Genomic DNA, 14,435 nt, shown 5'->3' with positions numbered 1-14,435 from the left:
CCCTTAAACATCTCACCTTCCACCCTTAAGCCGAGACCTCTAGTGGAAAAGCCTCCTTGCATTTACCCTATCTATACCCCTCATAATTTTGTATGCCTCTAACAAACCTCCTCGCAGTCTTCTATGTTCTAAAGAATAAAGTCCTAACCTGATCAATATTTCCTTATAACACAGGTCCTCCAACTCTTTTGAATTCTTACTCAAATGGGAGGTAAAAAAAGAGCCTTAGAATAGATGTTACGCAAAAGTGTAAAAGGCTACCATGGATGAATAGATATGTTACGATGAGGTTACAATCAGATCAGCCATAAATATATTAAATGGCTGGACTTATTTCAAGGGCTAACTGGATTGCTGCTGCTCCTAACTTGTAAGTGATCAGGTTATAAAGAGATTCAATGTCAGTAGAGACATTAAAGTGATCTCCCAACACTAAGCCCTAAATATTGCTGCATCACTCACTTAAGAAGGTCAACTGATCAGAAGTAGAGCTTAAACTTCATTTGTCCTGTTGCGCACGCATGTATTTTTATTAAGAGTTGAAAAGGGTGTTACTTAAATATGCTGCTGTGTCCTGGATTTCAATCTTTTTTCAACATTGTTGAAAAATCATTAAAAAACGTAATTTCATTGCATTCTGCATTAATGCCTTACAGGACAACTTAAAAGGAATCAGGTTGGTTTGCTCAGCAGATAATAGCCAATTCCTAGCTTTTAACTTATAATTTGCAACTGGCAGTTACACAATGAGAAAACAAACCCAAGTCCTTTTTCATCACCCTGTAAGGCACAAATCAGAAATGTAATGAAAAGCAACACACATCAAAGTTGCTGGTGAACGCAGCAGGCCAGGCAGCATCTCTAGGAAGAGGTACAATCGACGTTTCAGGCCAAGACCCTTCGTCAGGACTAGACGAAGGGTCTCGGCCTGAAACGTCGACTGTACCTCTCCCTAGAGATGCTGCCTGGCCTGCTGCGTTCACCAGCAACTTTGATGTGTGCTGCTTGAATTTCCAGCATCTACAGAATTCCTGTTGTTTATGTAATGAAAAAATACATTTTTAATATGTGATTGTTCTAAGCAATCTGGATATTGACAGCATGGGATTTAGTGATGGTCACATCACTAAAAAGGAATAATTAAGACTCTCTCTTGCTGAAGATGGTAATTGCTTCATACATGAATGGTGCGACAAACATGGAATGCCAAGTGTTGTTGCCTGCAGTCCAAGGCTGAACAGGCTTTACTATATACTGCAGATGGCAGCATTTCACTGTAAGTGCTTTGATCTTATCCTGTCACACTCTAGGTTGAAACCCAGAGGGCGTAGCTAAACATGCAAGTTAAAAATGTCATGAGAGCTTTGCATGACTGCCTATAAAAAAGTACTCACCCCCTCCCCCTTGGAAGTTTTCATGTTTTATTGTTTTATAACATGTGGATTTAATTTGGTTGTTTTGAACATTGATCAACAGAAAAAGACTCTTTCGTGTCAAAGTGAAAACAGATCTCTACAAGGTGATCTTAATTAATGACAAATATAAAACACAAAATAATTGATTGCATAAGTATTCACCCCCTTTTATTTGACACACTGAATCACTGGTGCAGCGGATTAGTTTTACAAGTTACATGATTAGTTAAATGAAGATTGCCGTGTGTAGTCAAGGTGTTTCAACTGATTGTAGTAAAAATGCATCTGTAACTGGAAGGTCCAACTGCTGGTGAGTCAGTGTCCTGACAAAAATTACACCACAAAGAGAAAAGAACACTCCAAGCAACTCCGCAAAAGGTTACTGAAAAGCACAAGTCAGGAGTTGGATACAAGAAAATTTCCAAGTCACTGAATATTCGTTGAGTTGTTCATCCATCGTAGACGTCGATGAAGACCTCCACACCATTATGGATAATGGTATCGAGACTAGCACTTGATGCGGATTTAAGTGAGGGAAAGTTGTGCAGCATCAGCCTCACTCTTTCTTCCCAATTCTCATCTGGATCCAGCGGCAAGACAAAAGTCGAGACAGCTGGAGATGGGACTAGGCGCAGTGAATGACCAGGACATCTTCTGTGTCTTGTTATGCTCTACACATTCCACGACACTTGCAGAGACCACCTTCTTGACTGTTGCACCTTCCATTGGTCTCATCTGCTCAATCCGCCAGAGTCCCTCTTCATATGCTGGGATAGACAACTTCCTATCTCACTGAGGGTTTGAGACCTGTTGGCTACCCTCACCTGGTTTAGCCGGCTTGTCGAAGAATTTGCCCGGGGTGTGGCCGCTGTCACATGCAAACAGCTACGGGGAGCTACAGGTTCTTGGAGTATAGTTAAAGTCAATCATCAAGAAATGGAAATCTGCCTAGAGCAAGCCGTCCTCAAAAACTGAGTGACTGTGCAAGAAGAGGACTAGTGAGGGAGGCCACCGAGAGACCTATGACAACTTTGAAGGAGTTACATGCTTCAGTGGTGAGATGGGAGAGACTGTGCATACACTAGTTGCCTGGTGCTTCACCAGTCAGTTTCATGGGAGCGTGGCAAAGAGAAAGCGAATGTTGAAAAAAACACATGAAATCTTGGCTAGAGTTTGCCAGAAGGCATGTGGGAGACTGAAGTCAGCTGGAAGAAGGTCCTACAGCCAGATGAAACCAAATTTGAGCTTTTTGGCCATTAGACGAAATGCTATGTTTGGCATAAGCCAAATACTGTACATCATCAAAAACACACCATCCCTACTATGAAGCATGGTGGTGGTTGCATTATGCTGTGGGAAAGCTTCACTGCAGCAGACCCTGGAAGGCTTGTGAAGGTGGAGGGTAAAATGCGGGGAAATCCTGGAGGAAAACGTAGGATTAAGTAACCATAACATCGAGTAAACATGTAGTCTACTCGAGAACTGCGACTTCGGAGAAGATTTGTTTTCCAGCAAGACAGTGACCCCAAGCATAAGCCAAAGCCGCACAGGAATGGCTTAAAAACAATAAAGTTAATGTCCTGGAGTGGCCAAGTCAGAATCCAGGCCTCAATCCAATTGAGAACTTGTGGCTAAACTTGAAAAGGGCTGTTCACTCACAATCCCCATGCAATCCGACAGAGCTTGAGCAGTTTTGTAAAGAAGAATAGGGAAAAATTGCAGCGTCCAGTTGTGCAAAGTTGATAAAGACCTATCCACATAGACTCAAGGCTATAATTGCTGCCAAAGGTGCATCTACTAAATATTGACCTAAAGGGGGGTGAATACTTGTGCAATCAATTATTTTGTGTTTTATATTTGTCATTAATTTAGATCACTTTGTAGAGATCTGTTTCCACTTTGACCACACCTGAAGTAATCTGTGCAGTTTTGGTCTCCAAATCTGAGGAAGGACATTCCTGCTATTGAGGGAGTGCAGCGTAGGTCCACAGGGTTAATTCCCGCGATGGCGGGTCTGTCATATGTCGAAAGATTGGAGCGACTGGGCTTGTACACTCTGGAATTTAGAAGGCTGAGAGGGGATCCTATTGAAACATATAAGATTATTAAGGGATTGGACACATTGGAGGCAGGCAGCATGTTCCCACTGATGGGTGAGTCCAGAACCAGAGGCCACAGTTTAAGAATAAGGGGTAGGCCATTTAGAATGGAGTTGAGGAAAAACTTTTTCACCCAGAGAGTGGTGGATGTATGGAATGCTCTGCCCCAGAAGGCTGTGGAGGCCAAGTCTCCGGATGCTTTCAAGAAAGAGATGGATAGAGCTCTTAAAGATAGCGGAATCAAAGGTTATGGGGATAAGGCAGGAACTGGATACTGATTGTGGATGATCAGCCATGATCACAGTGAATGGCGGTGCTGGCTTGAAGGGCCGAATGGCCTACTCCTGCACCTATTGTCTATTGACACAAAAGTCTTTTTCTGTTGATCAATGTCCAAGACAACCAAATTAAATCCACGTTATAAAACAATGAAACATGAAAACTTCCGGGGGGAGGGGGGGGTGAGTACTTTTTATAGGCAGTCATGCAAAGCTCTCACGAAAGAATCTTCTTCTGCAGGCCATATTAAATCCACTGTGATTCAATGTTGTAAAACAATAAATGGGAAAACCGGGGGGGGGGGGGGGGGGTGAATATTTTTATAGATGCTGTATATGGAAGGTAGTGCTCCCAATCAGTTGTAGTTAGGAGAATCACTTCTCCCAGATTCAAAGTTTCTAAGATCTGTAAGTTAGCTCGATTACTTGAATTTCAGCCCTACCTTACTGCCAAAGAAATATTATGTCTGATTGGGTGACACTCAGGGTAGAGTGTAAGATTCAAAGCTACATTTATTCTAATGGGATTGCACTTCTCTGCTTATTAGCCGCCACCATCTTGGTTCTGTGCAAGCTAAAACTTCAACGACTAGAGTCCTCTCTTCTTCAAGCCTGCCTACTTCAGTTTTACTAGAAACTCTCAATACCTTCATTCTGAATATCCCTGTAATGTCAAAACTTTAGTTCTTGGGTCAAGAAACTGATAAGATCTGGGCCTCTGTAGTCCTGGCAAAACCCAAATTGGGCAGGAGCAAACAAATTTATTATATTGTTCCTCTGGTCTTTACCTTTTGCCCACCAGTCTCTGCATCCAGTACAGCATCCTTCATCCTTTTACCAGCTACAATGAAATCTCACTTCCAGCCATAAATTCTGCTCCCTCACCCCTTTCTGCCTTCAACGAAGACCACTCCCGCCTCATGGACTCCTGGTCCTCTTATACCTTCCCCTCCCCAGCACTCTCTGCCACCCTAGCACTTTCCCCTGAAACTGCATTAGGTACAACACTTGTTCCTCCCTCACCACCATGCAGGGATCTAAATAGCTTTTCTAACTGAGACTAAGTTTCATATGCATCTCCTCGAAACTCATCTACTACATTTCATGCATTCGGTGTCGTCCCCAATCACTACTGCTCAGACTTCGACCTATGCTGCTGTGCAAGGGCCAGCTGTGGTGTCACTAGTCTGGCTGCTACTGTTACTTTCCCTTGAAAGGCCAACCATCCCTACCCCGTCACTAACAGAATCCAAAATGGCATATTTGTCAGATTTCTGACACTTTCAATTTTTAAATATTTTTTCATTGAAATTATCTATTGTACACATCTTTACAGCAAATGATAATTAATTATTTACGTACCTGGCTTTTCCTTTATTTTGCTTATCAATGCCTTTGCTTTTCTTGTCAATATCAAAGGGACTACAGGGAGTTGCGCTGTGGTAATTAACCTCTGGGTAGCAATCCAGCTGTATGTATAAAGGTCTGTAATGTCTAGATAGAGCAACATTTAAATAAAAATTACTTAAATTAAAAAATTGTATTTTCACAAGCAACTAACAACATATCTTGGAACTTTAAGATCTTTTTATATACTATACAAATATGAGTTGCTTGCTGCAATTCAATGTTTCTTCTTAAACAAAAATGTTAAGTGGAAGTTAAACACTTCTGGTAAGATGGCGTCACGTTCAGATGCAATGGCCTCTAAGGGGCCAACCAAAGGTGTTTTTGTCTTTTTTTAAATGTCTTTCAATGATCGCAGGACAATGCTGGACATTAAGAACTTCAAATACTGCAGGTCTACACCATCAGCAAGTTGCTCGGTAGCAGAGGAGCCGGATTTGGTGCGGACCAAGTTGCTGCCTGCTACAGCAAGGCATTGGAGTCTATGCACAAATGTAGTATGCAGTTTAACAGCGAGTGATTGTCTTGCATATTCCTCTTGTAGTTGCAAAACCCCATGGACATTGATAATGTAAAATGCTGTAAGTCTGTTTCTCTTATTTATAGGCAAGACAGAGGGGGAGCAGCGTGGCCTCAGTTGTAACGAGGACTAGGCCTCAAGCCGCATGCTTTCCTGGTACAGCAGTCCAGGAGAGGAGATGTGGAGATGATGTAGTGCGGCTTCCATGCTGGGTCAAGGGCTGGCCCCTTCCTTCAGTGGTGCACTCCAGTATTTAATCAGTAGAATGACAAGCTGGATTGCATCCTACGTACGTTTGAAAGCAGGCTGTTGAAAACTGCTTGTTCTTGCCGAGAACACCAATGCACCATCAATTTACAAGACGCATCTCTCAGGGTCCTGGGCTATATAATTTTTTGTGTATCAGTTATGTTTACTTGCTACCTTATATGTGCCTCATGCTGTGTATGACTGTCGGTACTGTAAGTAGCACCTCGGCCCCAGAAGAATGCTGCTCAGTTTGGCTGTATTCATGAGTATTCATGTGTGGTTGAATGATAATTAAACTCGAACTTGAAACAGAGGTGTTCAAACTTCTGGAATTTTCAGAGATTCTGTTTTCCTTTTGTAGGAGGATCAATAAATAAAGGATATAAATTTGAAATAGTTGCTACAAGAACCAGGGGATTGAAGATTTTCTTTTCTTCCAGCAAGTTATGATGACTTTGGATGCATTGCTTAAAGGATGGCAGCAGCAAATTCTCTGGAAGCATTCAAAGATAAACTGAACATGTATTGCAAAGGCAAAACGTTCCAGATAATGAGACAAATCAAGTTGTTTTTTTTTTTATAAAAGAGTCAGCATGATGAACTGAATGATCTCTTGTACTTTTAAAATCCTTAGAACTTAGAACAGTATTGCATAGGAAAGGGACCTTTAGCCCACGATGTCCATGTCGACATAGATGCCAATTTAAATCTATACACCTGCTTGAACATCCTATATCCCTGCATTTCCATCTGTTCTTTTAACAGCCTAAGTACCTATTAAACATTTCCTTTGTTTCTGTCTATACCACTACCACCACCCCGATGTTGCAATCAAAGCATAACAATTCAGGACATGATCAGACCTATGAAATACAGGTACGGCGGGATCTGCTTAAGATCCAATGAAATACAGCTTCATTTGGATGAGGAGACAAGAATGCTTCAAAAAGTTCTTCAAGAACATCATTAAGGAGGAAAAGGAATGAGGTAAAGATATACAGAGATGGAATTACAAAATTTTGTGTTCCATAGGTACACAAATTAAATCTGGGAATGAGCAAGAACCTAGAATTAAATGTCCACTACTTAGGTCATGGACAGTGGAGGTTCTTGCATGGCTTTAAATTTACAGAGTTCAATGAAAAATTGTGTTGGAACAGTTCAGAGATTTAATCAGCAGAAAAGGGATGGCAATGTCACAGGATGGAAATGCGGGAATTGGTGAAAGCATGGTCTGAACATCTCAGGATAAGATAATACACCAAATTTGCAAAAGTTCAGTTTCAGAACAACGGACAGGGAAAGGAAAGGAATCGGTAACTGGACACTAAAGCTTATATCAGGGCCTAAAGACAATGGCCTCACACTTAGTAGCAGGAAATATATACTCAGCCAATATTGGATATCAGACAAACAGGCAGGCAGAGTTATAAGGAAACTCTTGGTAACATCAATATATACGTGTATCAGATGCTATTGCCAAATAGAAACAATAATTAAGAAACAGAAAGCGGCCAAGGATAACACAATGGTGTGGGTATCAGAACAGCCAATGCTGATAAATCTGTTGACGTGACTCTGCAGAGAAAAATGGAACCGGCTGTGTGTGCCGGACCCAAATAGACAATATATCAAAGAGGGGCTGGAGGGGAGTTATGGAACCAACCATCCGATGAAAGAAACATTAGCCTGATTTCAATAGACAATACATGCAGGCGCAGGCCATTCAGCCCTTCAAGCCAGCACCGCCATTCACTGTAATCATGGCTGATCATTCACAATCAGTACCCTTTTCCTGTCTTCTCCCCATATCCCTTGACTCTGCTATCCTTAAGAGCTCTATTTAACTCTTTCTTGAAAGAATCCAGAGAATTAGCCTTCACTGCCTTCTGAGGCAGAGCATTCCACAGAACCAAAACCCTCTGTCTGAAAAAGTTTTTCCTCAACTCCGTTCTAAATGGTCTACCCCTTATTCTTAAACTGTGGCCTCAGGTTCTGGACTCCCCATAGATGCTGCCTCACTTATTTCTGACATTTCCTTTCATCTTAATCTTCCAGAATTAGCTATGTTTTAGCTTTAGAGAATATAGTGAATGCATTGAGAGTATATTTATTTAATATAAATACATTTAGCTTACCGATTTATGGCTTCAACTTTGATAAAAGGCTTCTTCAGTCTTCCTGCTAATAATTAAAAGTTTTAATAAGTGAAATAAGCCAAAAACGTAATCTCCTTTAACAGTTTGAAAGTTGACAGCAAAATGAATAATATCAGAACAAAGCAGGTACCATGTTTTTACTACATTTCTTACTATAGTCTTAATCTTATTGATTACATAAACCGGATTAAATATAAACCTACAAATTTGTAAATCAGTTAAGAAGCATTGCACTGAAGACATATAAAGAGGTTAACATTACAAAATCTACCAAAAATGTATAACAGAAATTGCTGATTCAATATTCTAACCACAAAGTTACTAAACTGTTTTAATATCAGTGACTCTTCTATGACGGTGCTGAACTTAGATGAGAATTGCTCTATATCAATTGACTTTAATTACACTAAGTTACATGTTAAGCTATAAATATAAAAGTTCTTAAATATTTTTCAGAACCTATCCCCAAAACATGTTTCACTTAATGATAAACATTAGGAGTTAATGTGGGAAAACTAAGTGGAAAAGATAACTAACAAATGCTACTGAAATACATCATCCATAATATGGTTATATGCAATGTCAAAAGAGGAAAAGGTCAATTTGTTAGAATAAGATAAAGCAGAATTCCACAGATAAAAAAAACAGACCTTGCACAGATTAAATCTTGCCCAAGTGGTCAATGAATCAGCGTACCTAATGTTATTATTTTATGAATATACAACCTCTGCCACTGAACATCATGTACTATACAGGAGTGGTGCCACAAGCGCAGTTAAATAAAGAGTAAATATAATGTTACTTTGCCACTTTTACTCATGTTTACCAAACTACATTGCATAACTGTTATTTTGTGAAAAGTGTAAATGAAAGATTTATTTATACTTTCATAAAAATTACTTGCCCACTTGACTTCTATAAATTATTATTGAAGGTGAATTTAAAAAGAAAGACATTTTATTAGGTGCACGACTTTAAGAAAGATACTTGACACTACATTGAAATCGAAAATTGTGGTCAATGAAATTTAGCTACAGTGCTTCTCCTGCTTCTGATTCATAACTAAGAAGTCCTTATCCAAGTTGTTTTTCATATTCCGTCAATTCCTCTGCATTGTTTACTTCAGTTCCATTACTGGGAATCCCTCATTCAATTCTGTAAACTTGCCTCTGCAACAATTCTTTGTCTCCTTTATACTTCCCAAAATAAAATTGTGTATATTGGCACGTAAGATATTTTCATATGTTCAGAACCTACCTTTTGTTTTATGACCACCAGACAGGCCAGTTCGATTGCTTTTCACCTAAATAAAACAAAATGTTTGATAAATATTATTCTCCAAAAGCAGAGAACAATCAAGTAATCCCGATCATTATATGTTGTGGAGGTAAACCTAAAAGGGTAAGTATGGTATACTGTCCCCTCCACTTACACAATCACTACTAATCTACAGTTGTAATAAATATATCCAGCAAAAAAAATTAAATAAACTGGTTAATTACAAAAACAGTATTTTATTTAGCTGTAGTAGATCTTTTTTGCAGCTCTGTTGATTTTCAGCAAGCCTCCATTGTTCTCCGAAGCGTGTAATTTGATTCCTACTCATTATATGGGTTCATAAAACTACACTGTGATTTCTTTAAACTCATAAAACACTTAAAAGCTGATGTTTTTAAGTCACAAATGGGTGTGATTCTCGTCCCAGGACAGCTCACCATCTTGGAGATCCAAAGGGTTCAATGTTTGAGTTTAATATAAAGATTGAATTATACCAATATAATTCAAACTGCTAATCCATAAGATCTTGAATTTTGATTTTTTATCTATTAATCAAAGGCAGTTCTAAACATCATAACCTCAAAATTCAGCAGGCTGTTTTTGAAATGATCAAGAACTGAGTAACAGAACATAGAACACATACAGCAAAGGCCCTTCAGCCTACAATGGTGTGCTGATCCTTTAACCTACTCTAAGGTCAATCTAACCCTTCCCTCATACATAGCCCTCTAATTTTCTTTGATCTATGTGCCTGCTTCTGACATATCCCTATAGTATCTCCCTCAACCACCACCAATGGCAAGATGTTCCACGCATTCTCTGTGTTAAAAAACCTACCTCTAACATCCCCCTTATACATTCCTCCAAACACCTAAAAGTTATGCACTCTTGTATTAGCCATTTCTGCCTGGGGGGAAAAAGTCTCCGCCTGTCCACTTTATGCTTCATATCATCTTGTATAGCTCTATTAAGTCACTCCTCATACTCCTCTACAAAGCGAAAAGCCATAGCTCACTCAAACTATCCTCATAAGACATCCTCTTTAATTCTGGCAGCATCCTGGTAAGTCTCCTCTGCACCCTCCCTAAAGCTTCCATTTATTTCCTATAATGAGGTGATCAGAACTGAACATAAGTGTGGTCTAACCAAATTTTTATAGAGCTGCAACATTACCATGCAGCACTTGAACTCAATCCTTCCTCTCCACTAATAAAATTCAGAATCAGAATTATTATCACTGGCATCTGACGTGAAATTTGTTAACTTAGCAGCGGAAGTTCAATGCAACATATAATCTAGCAGAGAGAAAAAAATAGATAAAATAAAACATAGCAATAAACAAGTAAATCAATTATGTATATTGAATAGATTTTAAAAATGTGCAAAAACAGAAATATTGTATATTAAAATAAAGTAAGGTAGTGTCCAAAGCTTCAATATCCATTTAGGAATCAGATGACAGAGGGGAAGAAGCTGTTCCTGAATCGCTGAGTGTGTGTCTTCAGGCTTCTGTACCTCCTACCTGATGGTAATAGTGTGAAAAGGGCGTGACCTGGGTGCTGGAGGTCCTTAATAATGGATGCTGCCTTTCGGAGACACCGCTCCCTAAAGATGTCCTGGGTACTTTGTAGGTTAGTGCCCAAGATGGAGCTAACTAGATTTACAACCTTCCGCAGCTTCTTTCAGTCCTGTGCAGTAGCCCTTCCATACCAGACAGTGATGCAGCCTGTCAGAATGCTCTCCACGGTACAAATATAGAAGTTTTTGAGTGTATTTGTTGACATGCCAGGTCTCTTCAAACTCATAATAAAGTATAGCCGCTGTTTTGTCTTCTTTATAACTACATCGATATGTTGGGACCAGTTTAGATCCTCAGAGATGTTGACACCCAGATGTTGAAAACCAACATATCATACTCCTTCTAACTACCCTATCATGTTGCACTGTACCTTTGAGGGATTTATAGATATGGACGCAAGACCCATCCTTCCTCCACTTTTAGAAATTCTGCCATTAACCCTGTATTCTGCCTTTAAATTCGACGTTCCAAAGTGAATCACTTCACTTTTCTGATTGAACTCTGTCTGCCACTTCTCAGCGTATCTCTAAATCCTATCAATGTCCCATTGTAAGTTATAACAACCTTCTACAATGCCAGCAATGGCCGTGCCATCTGCAAACTGACTAAATCAGACTTGCACTTCCTCATCCAAGTCATTTATGAAAATCACAAAGAGCAGGTGCCAGAACAGATCCTGTGGAATACCACTGATCGCTGGCCTGCAAGCAGAATATGCTCCATCATCTACCATCCTCAGCCTTCTGTGATTCAGCCAATTCTGAATCTACGGAGCCAAGTTTTCCTGGAGCCCATGCCTCCTGACTTTCTGAATGACCCATGAGGAATCTTGACAATCTCCTTACTAAAATCCATATACACCACATCCACTGATCAGCCTTCATCAATTTGTTTTGTCACTTCCTCACTCTCTAACCTTTTGCGTAGTAGGGGAATTAAGGGTTATGGGGAAAAGGCAGATAGGTGGAGATCAGTCCATAGCCAGATCAGCCATGATCTTAATGAATGGTGGCACAGGCTTGACGGGCCAGAGGGCCTACTCTTGCTATTTCTTTTGTTCTTATGTAATTCACTTAGGCTTATGAGGCATAACCTGCGCCTCACAAAGCCATGCTGACTATCCCTAATCAAACTATACTTCTCCAGATGCTCGTAAATTGCATCTCTAAGAATCCTCTCCATTGGTTTGTCCACCAGAGTAAGAATCACTGATCCATAATTTCCATGCTCTATTACCTTGCTTGAACAAAGAAATAACATCTGTCACTCTCCATTCTTTTGGCATTACTCCTGTGACCATTGATGATACAAAGATCATCATCAAAGGCACAGCAATCTCTTCCCTCGCTTTCTGAGTAATCTGGGGTTTATCCTATCTGACCCCAAGGACTTATCTATCCTAATGTTTTTCAGAAGTTCCAGCACATCCTCCTTCTTAACATTGACTTGTTCCAGCATATCAGCCTGTTCTACACTGAGCTCACATTCATCAAGGTCCTTCTAACTGGTGAATATACCGAAGCAAAGTATTCATTAAGGACCTCCACTACCTCAAATTCAAGTTCAGTACATGAAGCAACATTCCTCTGGACCAAGGTGCATAACACAGTACATGTAACTCACATAAAGTAATATTACAACTAATAAGTTAACAAATAATAAAACATAGTCTAGAAGATTGACATTTAGCATAAGGTGCATTTACAACACAAGGTAAAATATAAACAGTACGATGCTACTTGTGCTTCATAGGTGGTGGCCGGGAGCTCAGTAGTCTCACAGCCTGGAGAGAAGTTGTTGCAGTTCACTGACTCCAAGCTCTTTTATCCCTGCCTGATCCTACGCTCACTCTAGTCATCCTCCTGTTCTTCACATATGTGTAGAATGCTTTAGGGTTTTCCTTAATCCTACTTTCCAAGGAGTTATGCTCCCTGTCAGCTCTCTTAATTCCATTCTTAAGCTCTTTCCTGACTACCTTGTAGCTCTCTAAGAGTCCTGTCTGATCCTTGCTTCTTAAATCTTCAGTATGCTCCTTTCTTCCCCTTGACTAGATGCTCCACACCTCTTGTCAACTTAGTTCCTTCACCCCAATTTTCCCTGCCTTGATGGGTCAAACCTGTCCAGAACCTCATAGAAGTGCCCCCTTAACAATCTCCACATTTCCCATGAGTATTTCTCCAAGTATTTCCATTCCCAAGTTCCTAACTAATACCATAATTCACCCTCCTCTAATTAAATACTTTTCCATACCATCCACCTATTTCCCTGCCATGGTAAAGGTCACCATCTCCGAAATCCTGACCCAATGCGAGATCTGATACCTTGTTTCATTGCCTTGTACCAGATCGAGCATGGCCGCTCCCTCTAGTTGGCCTGTGTACATGTTGTGACAGGAATCCTTCCTGGACCAACCTAACAAATTTCACCCCATTTGAACTTTTTGCACTAGGAGGGGCCAATCAATATTAGGGAAGTTGAAACCAGCCATGACAACAACCATGTTATTTTTATATCTTTCCAAATCTGCCTCCCGATCTCCACCTCAGTGTATCTGTTGCAATGGGTGGGGGAGTGTCTATAGAACATTCCTAATCGAGTGGTTGCCTCCTTCCTGTCTGACTCAGTTGCCATTCTCTCCATAATGTCCTCCCTTTCTACAGATGTGATGCCATCCCTGATTAGCATTCCCTCACTTCTTTTAGTCATTATAAGCCTCTGTAATGGCCACAACACTGCAGTTCCACGCACTGATTAATGCTCTGTTCATCGCCTTGCTCCTAATAGCTCATCACATTAAAATAGACAAATTTCAACCCATCCAATTGATTGCAATTATGCTCTGTCAACTGTTTATTCCACAGTCTCTCTAAATGCTGTATCTACCTTTAAACCCACTCCCCAGTCTTTTGCCCTGTCACTTCAGTTCTCACCCCCCTGCCAAATTAAGTTACCCTCTCTCCAACTCTAGCAAACCTCCCTGCAAGAATGATGGTCCCCATTGAGTTTCTGTGTAAACCATCCTTTTTGTACAGGTCTTACCTTCTCCAAAAGATATCCCAATGAAACTCTGCCTCCTACATCAATCTGTGAACCATACATTCCTCTGCCAAATTGTCCTATTTTTACCCTTACTGGCACATGGCACAGACAGCAATCCAGAGATTACCAGCCTCCACACCTTGCATGAGGTACACGCTACTGGCCAGGAATCCAATCATACTACTCTACCTACACACTAATAAACAAAGAAAGAGACACCTGATAGAAATCTCAAACTTGCCTCGGCTTCTCCTCGCTGAAGCCTCTTGAGTCAAAACTTCAACCTTCTCACTCAAACCCTGGCCCACCTACAACGTGGCTGTTCTGTATAAACCCAACTTCTTCTTATTGGCCCTTGCCAAGTGCTTAGCAACCTAAATTATCTCAATCTCCACAAAAAATCCACACAATT

General features: G+C 40.4%; 1 protein-coding gene across 4 annotated transcripts in view; it reads right to left on the bottom strand.

Annotated features, from left to right (window-relative positions):
* Positions 1-14,435, bottom strand: part of LOC140195451 (protein DBF4 homolog A-like) — a 70,706-nt gene that overhangs the window by 26,337 nt on the left and 29,934 nt on the right. For all 4 annotated transcript variants that reach the window (XM_072253759.1, XM_072253758.1, XM_072253756.1 and 1 more), the window contains exons 8-10: positions 9,385-9,430; positions 8,107-8,152; positions 5,155-5,286 (exon numbers count right to left, since the gene is read on the bottom strand). In XM_072253759.1, coding sequence (XP_072109860.1) covers positions 5,155-5,286; positions 8,107-8,152; positions 9,385-9,430 — 224 coding nt within the window. The remainder of the gene's footprint in view (positions 1-5,154; positions 5,287-8,106; positions 8,153-9,384; positions 9,431-14,435) is intronic.

Source organism: Mobula birostris, chromosome 3 (assembly GCF_030028105.1).
Source record: "Mobula birostris isolate sMobBir1 chromosome 3, sMobBir1.hap1, whole genome shotgun sequence".
Classification (NCBI taxonomy): domain Eukaryota; kingdom Metazoa; phylum Chordata; class Chondrichthyes; order Myliobatiformes; family Myliobatidae; genus Mobula; species Mobula birostris.
The sequence above is the reverse complement of the archived record's forward strand: the minus strand, read 5'-3'. Positions and strand labels throughout refer to the sequence as shown.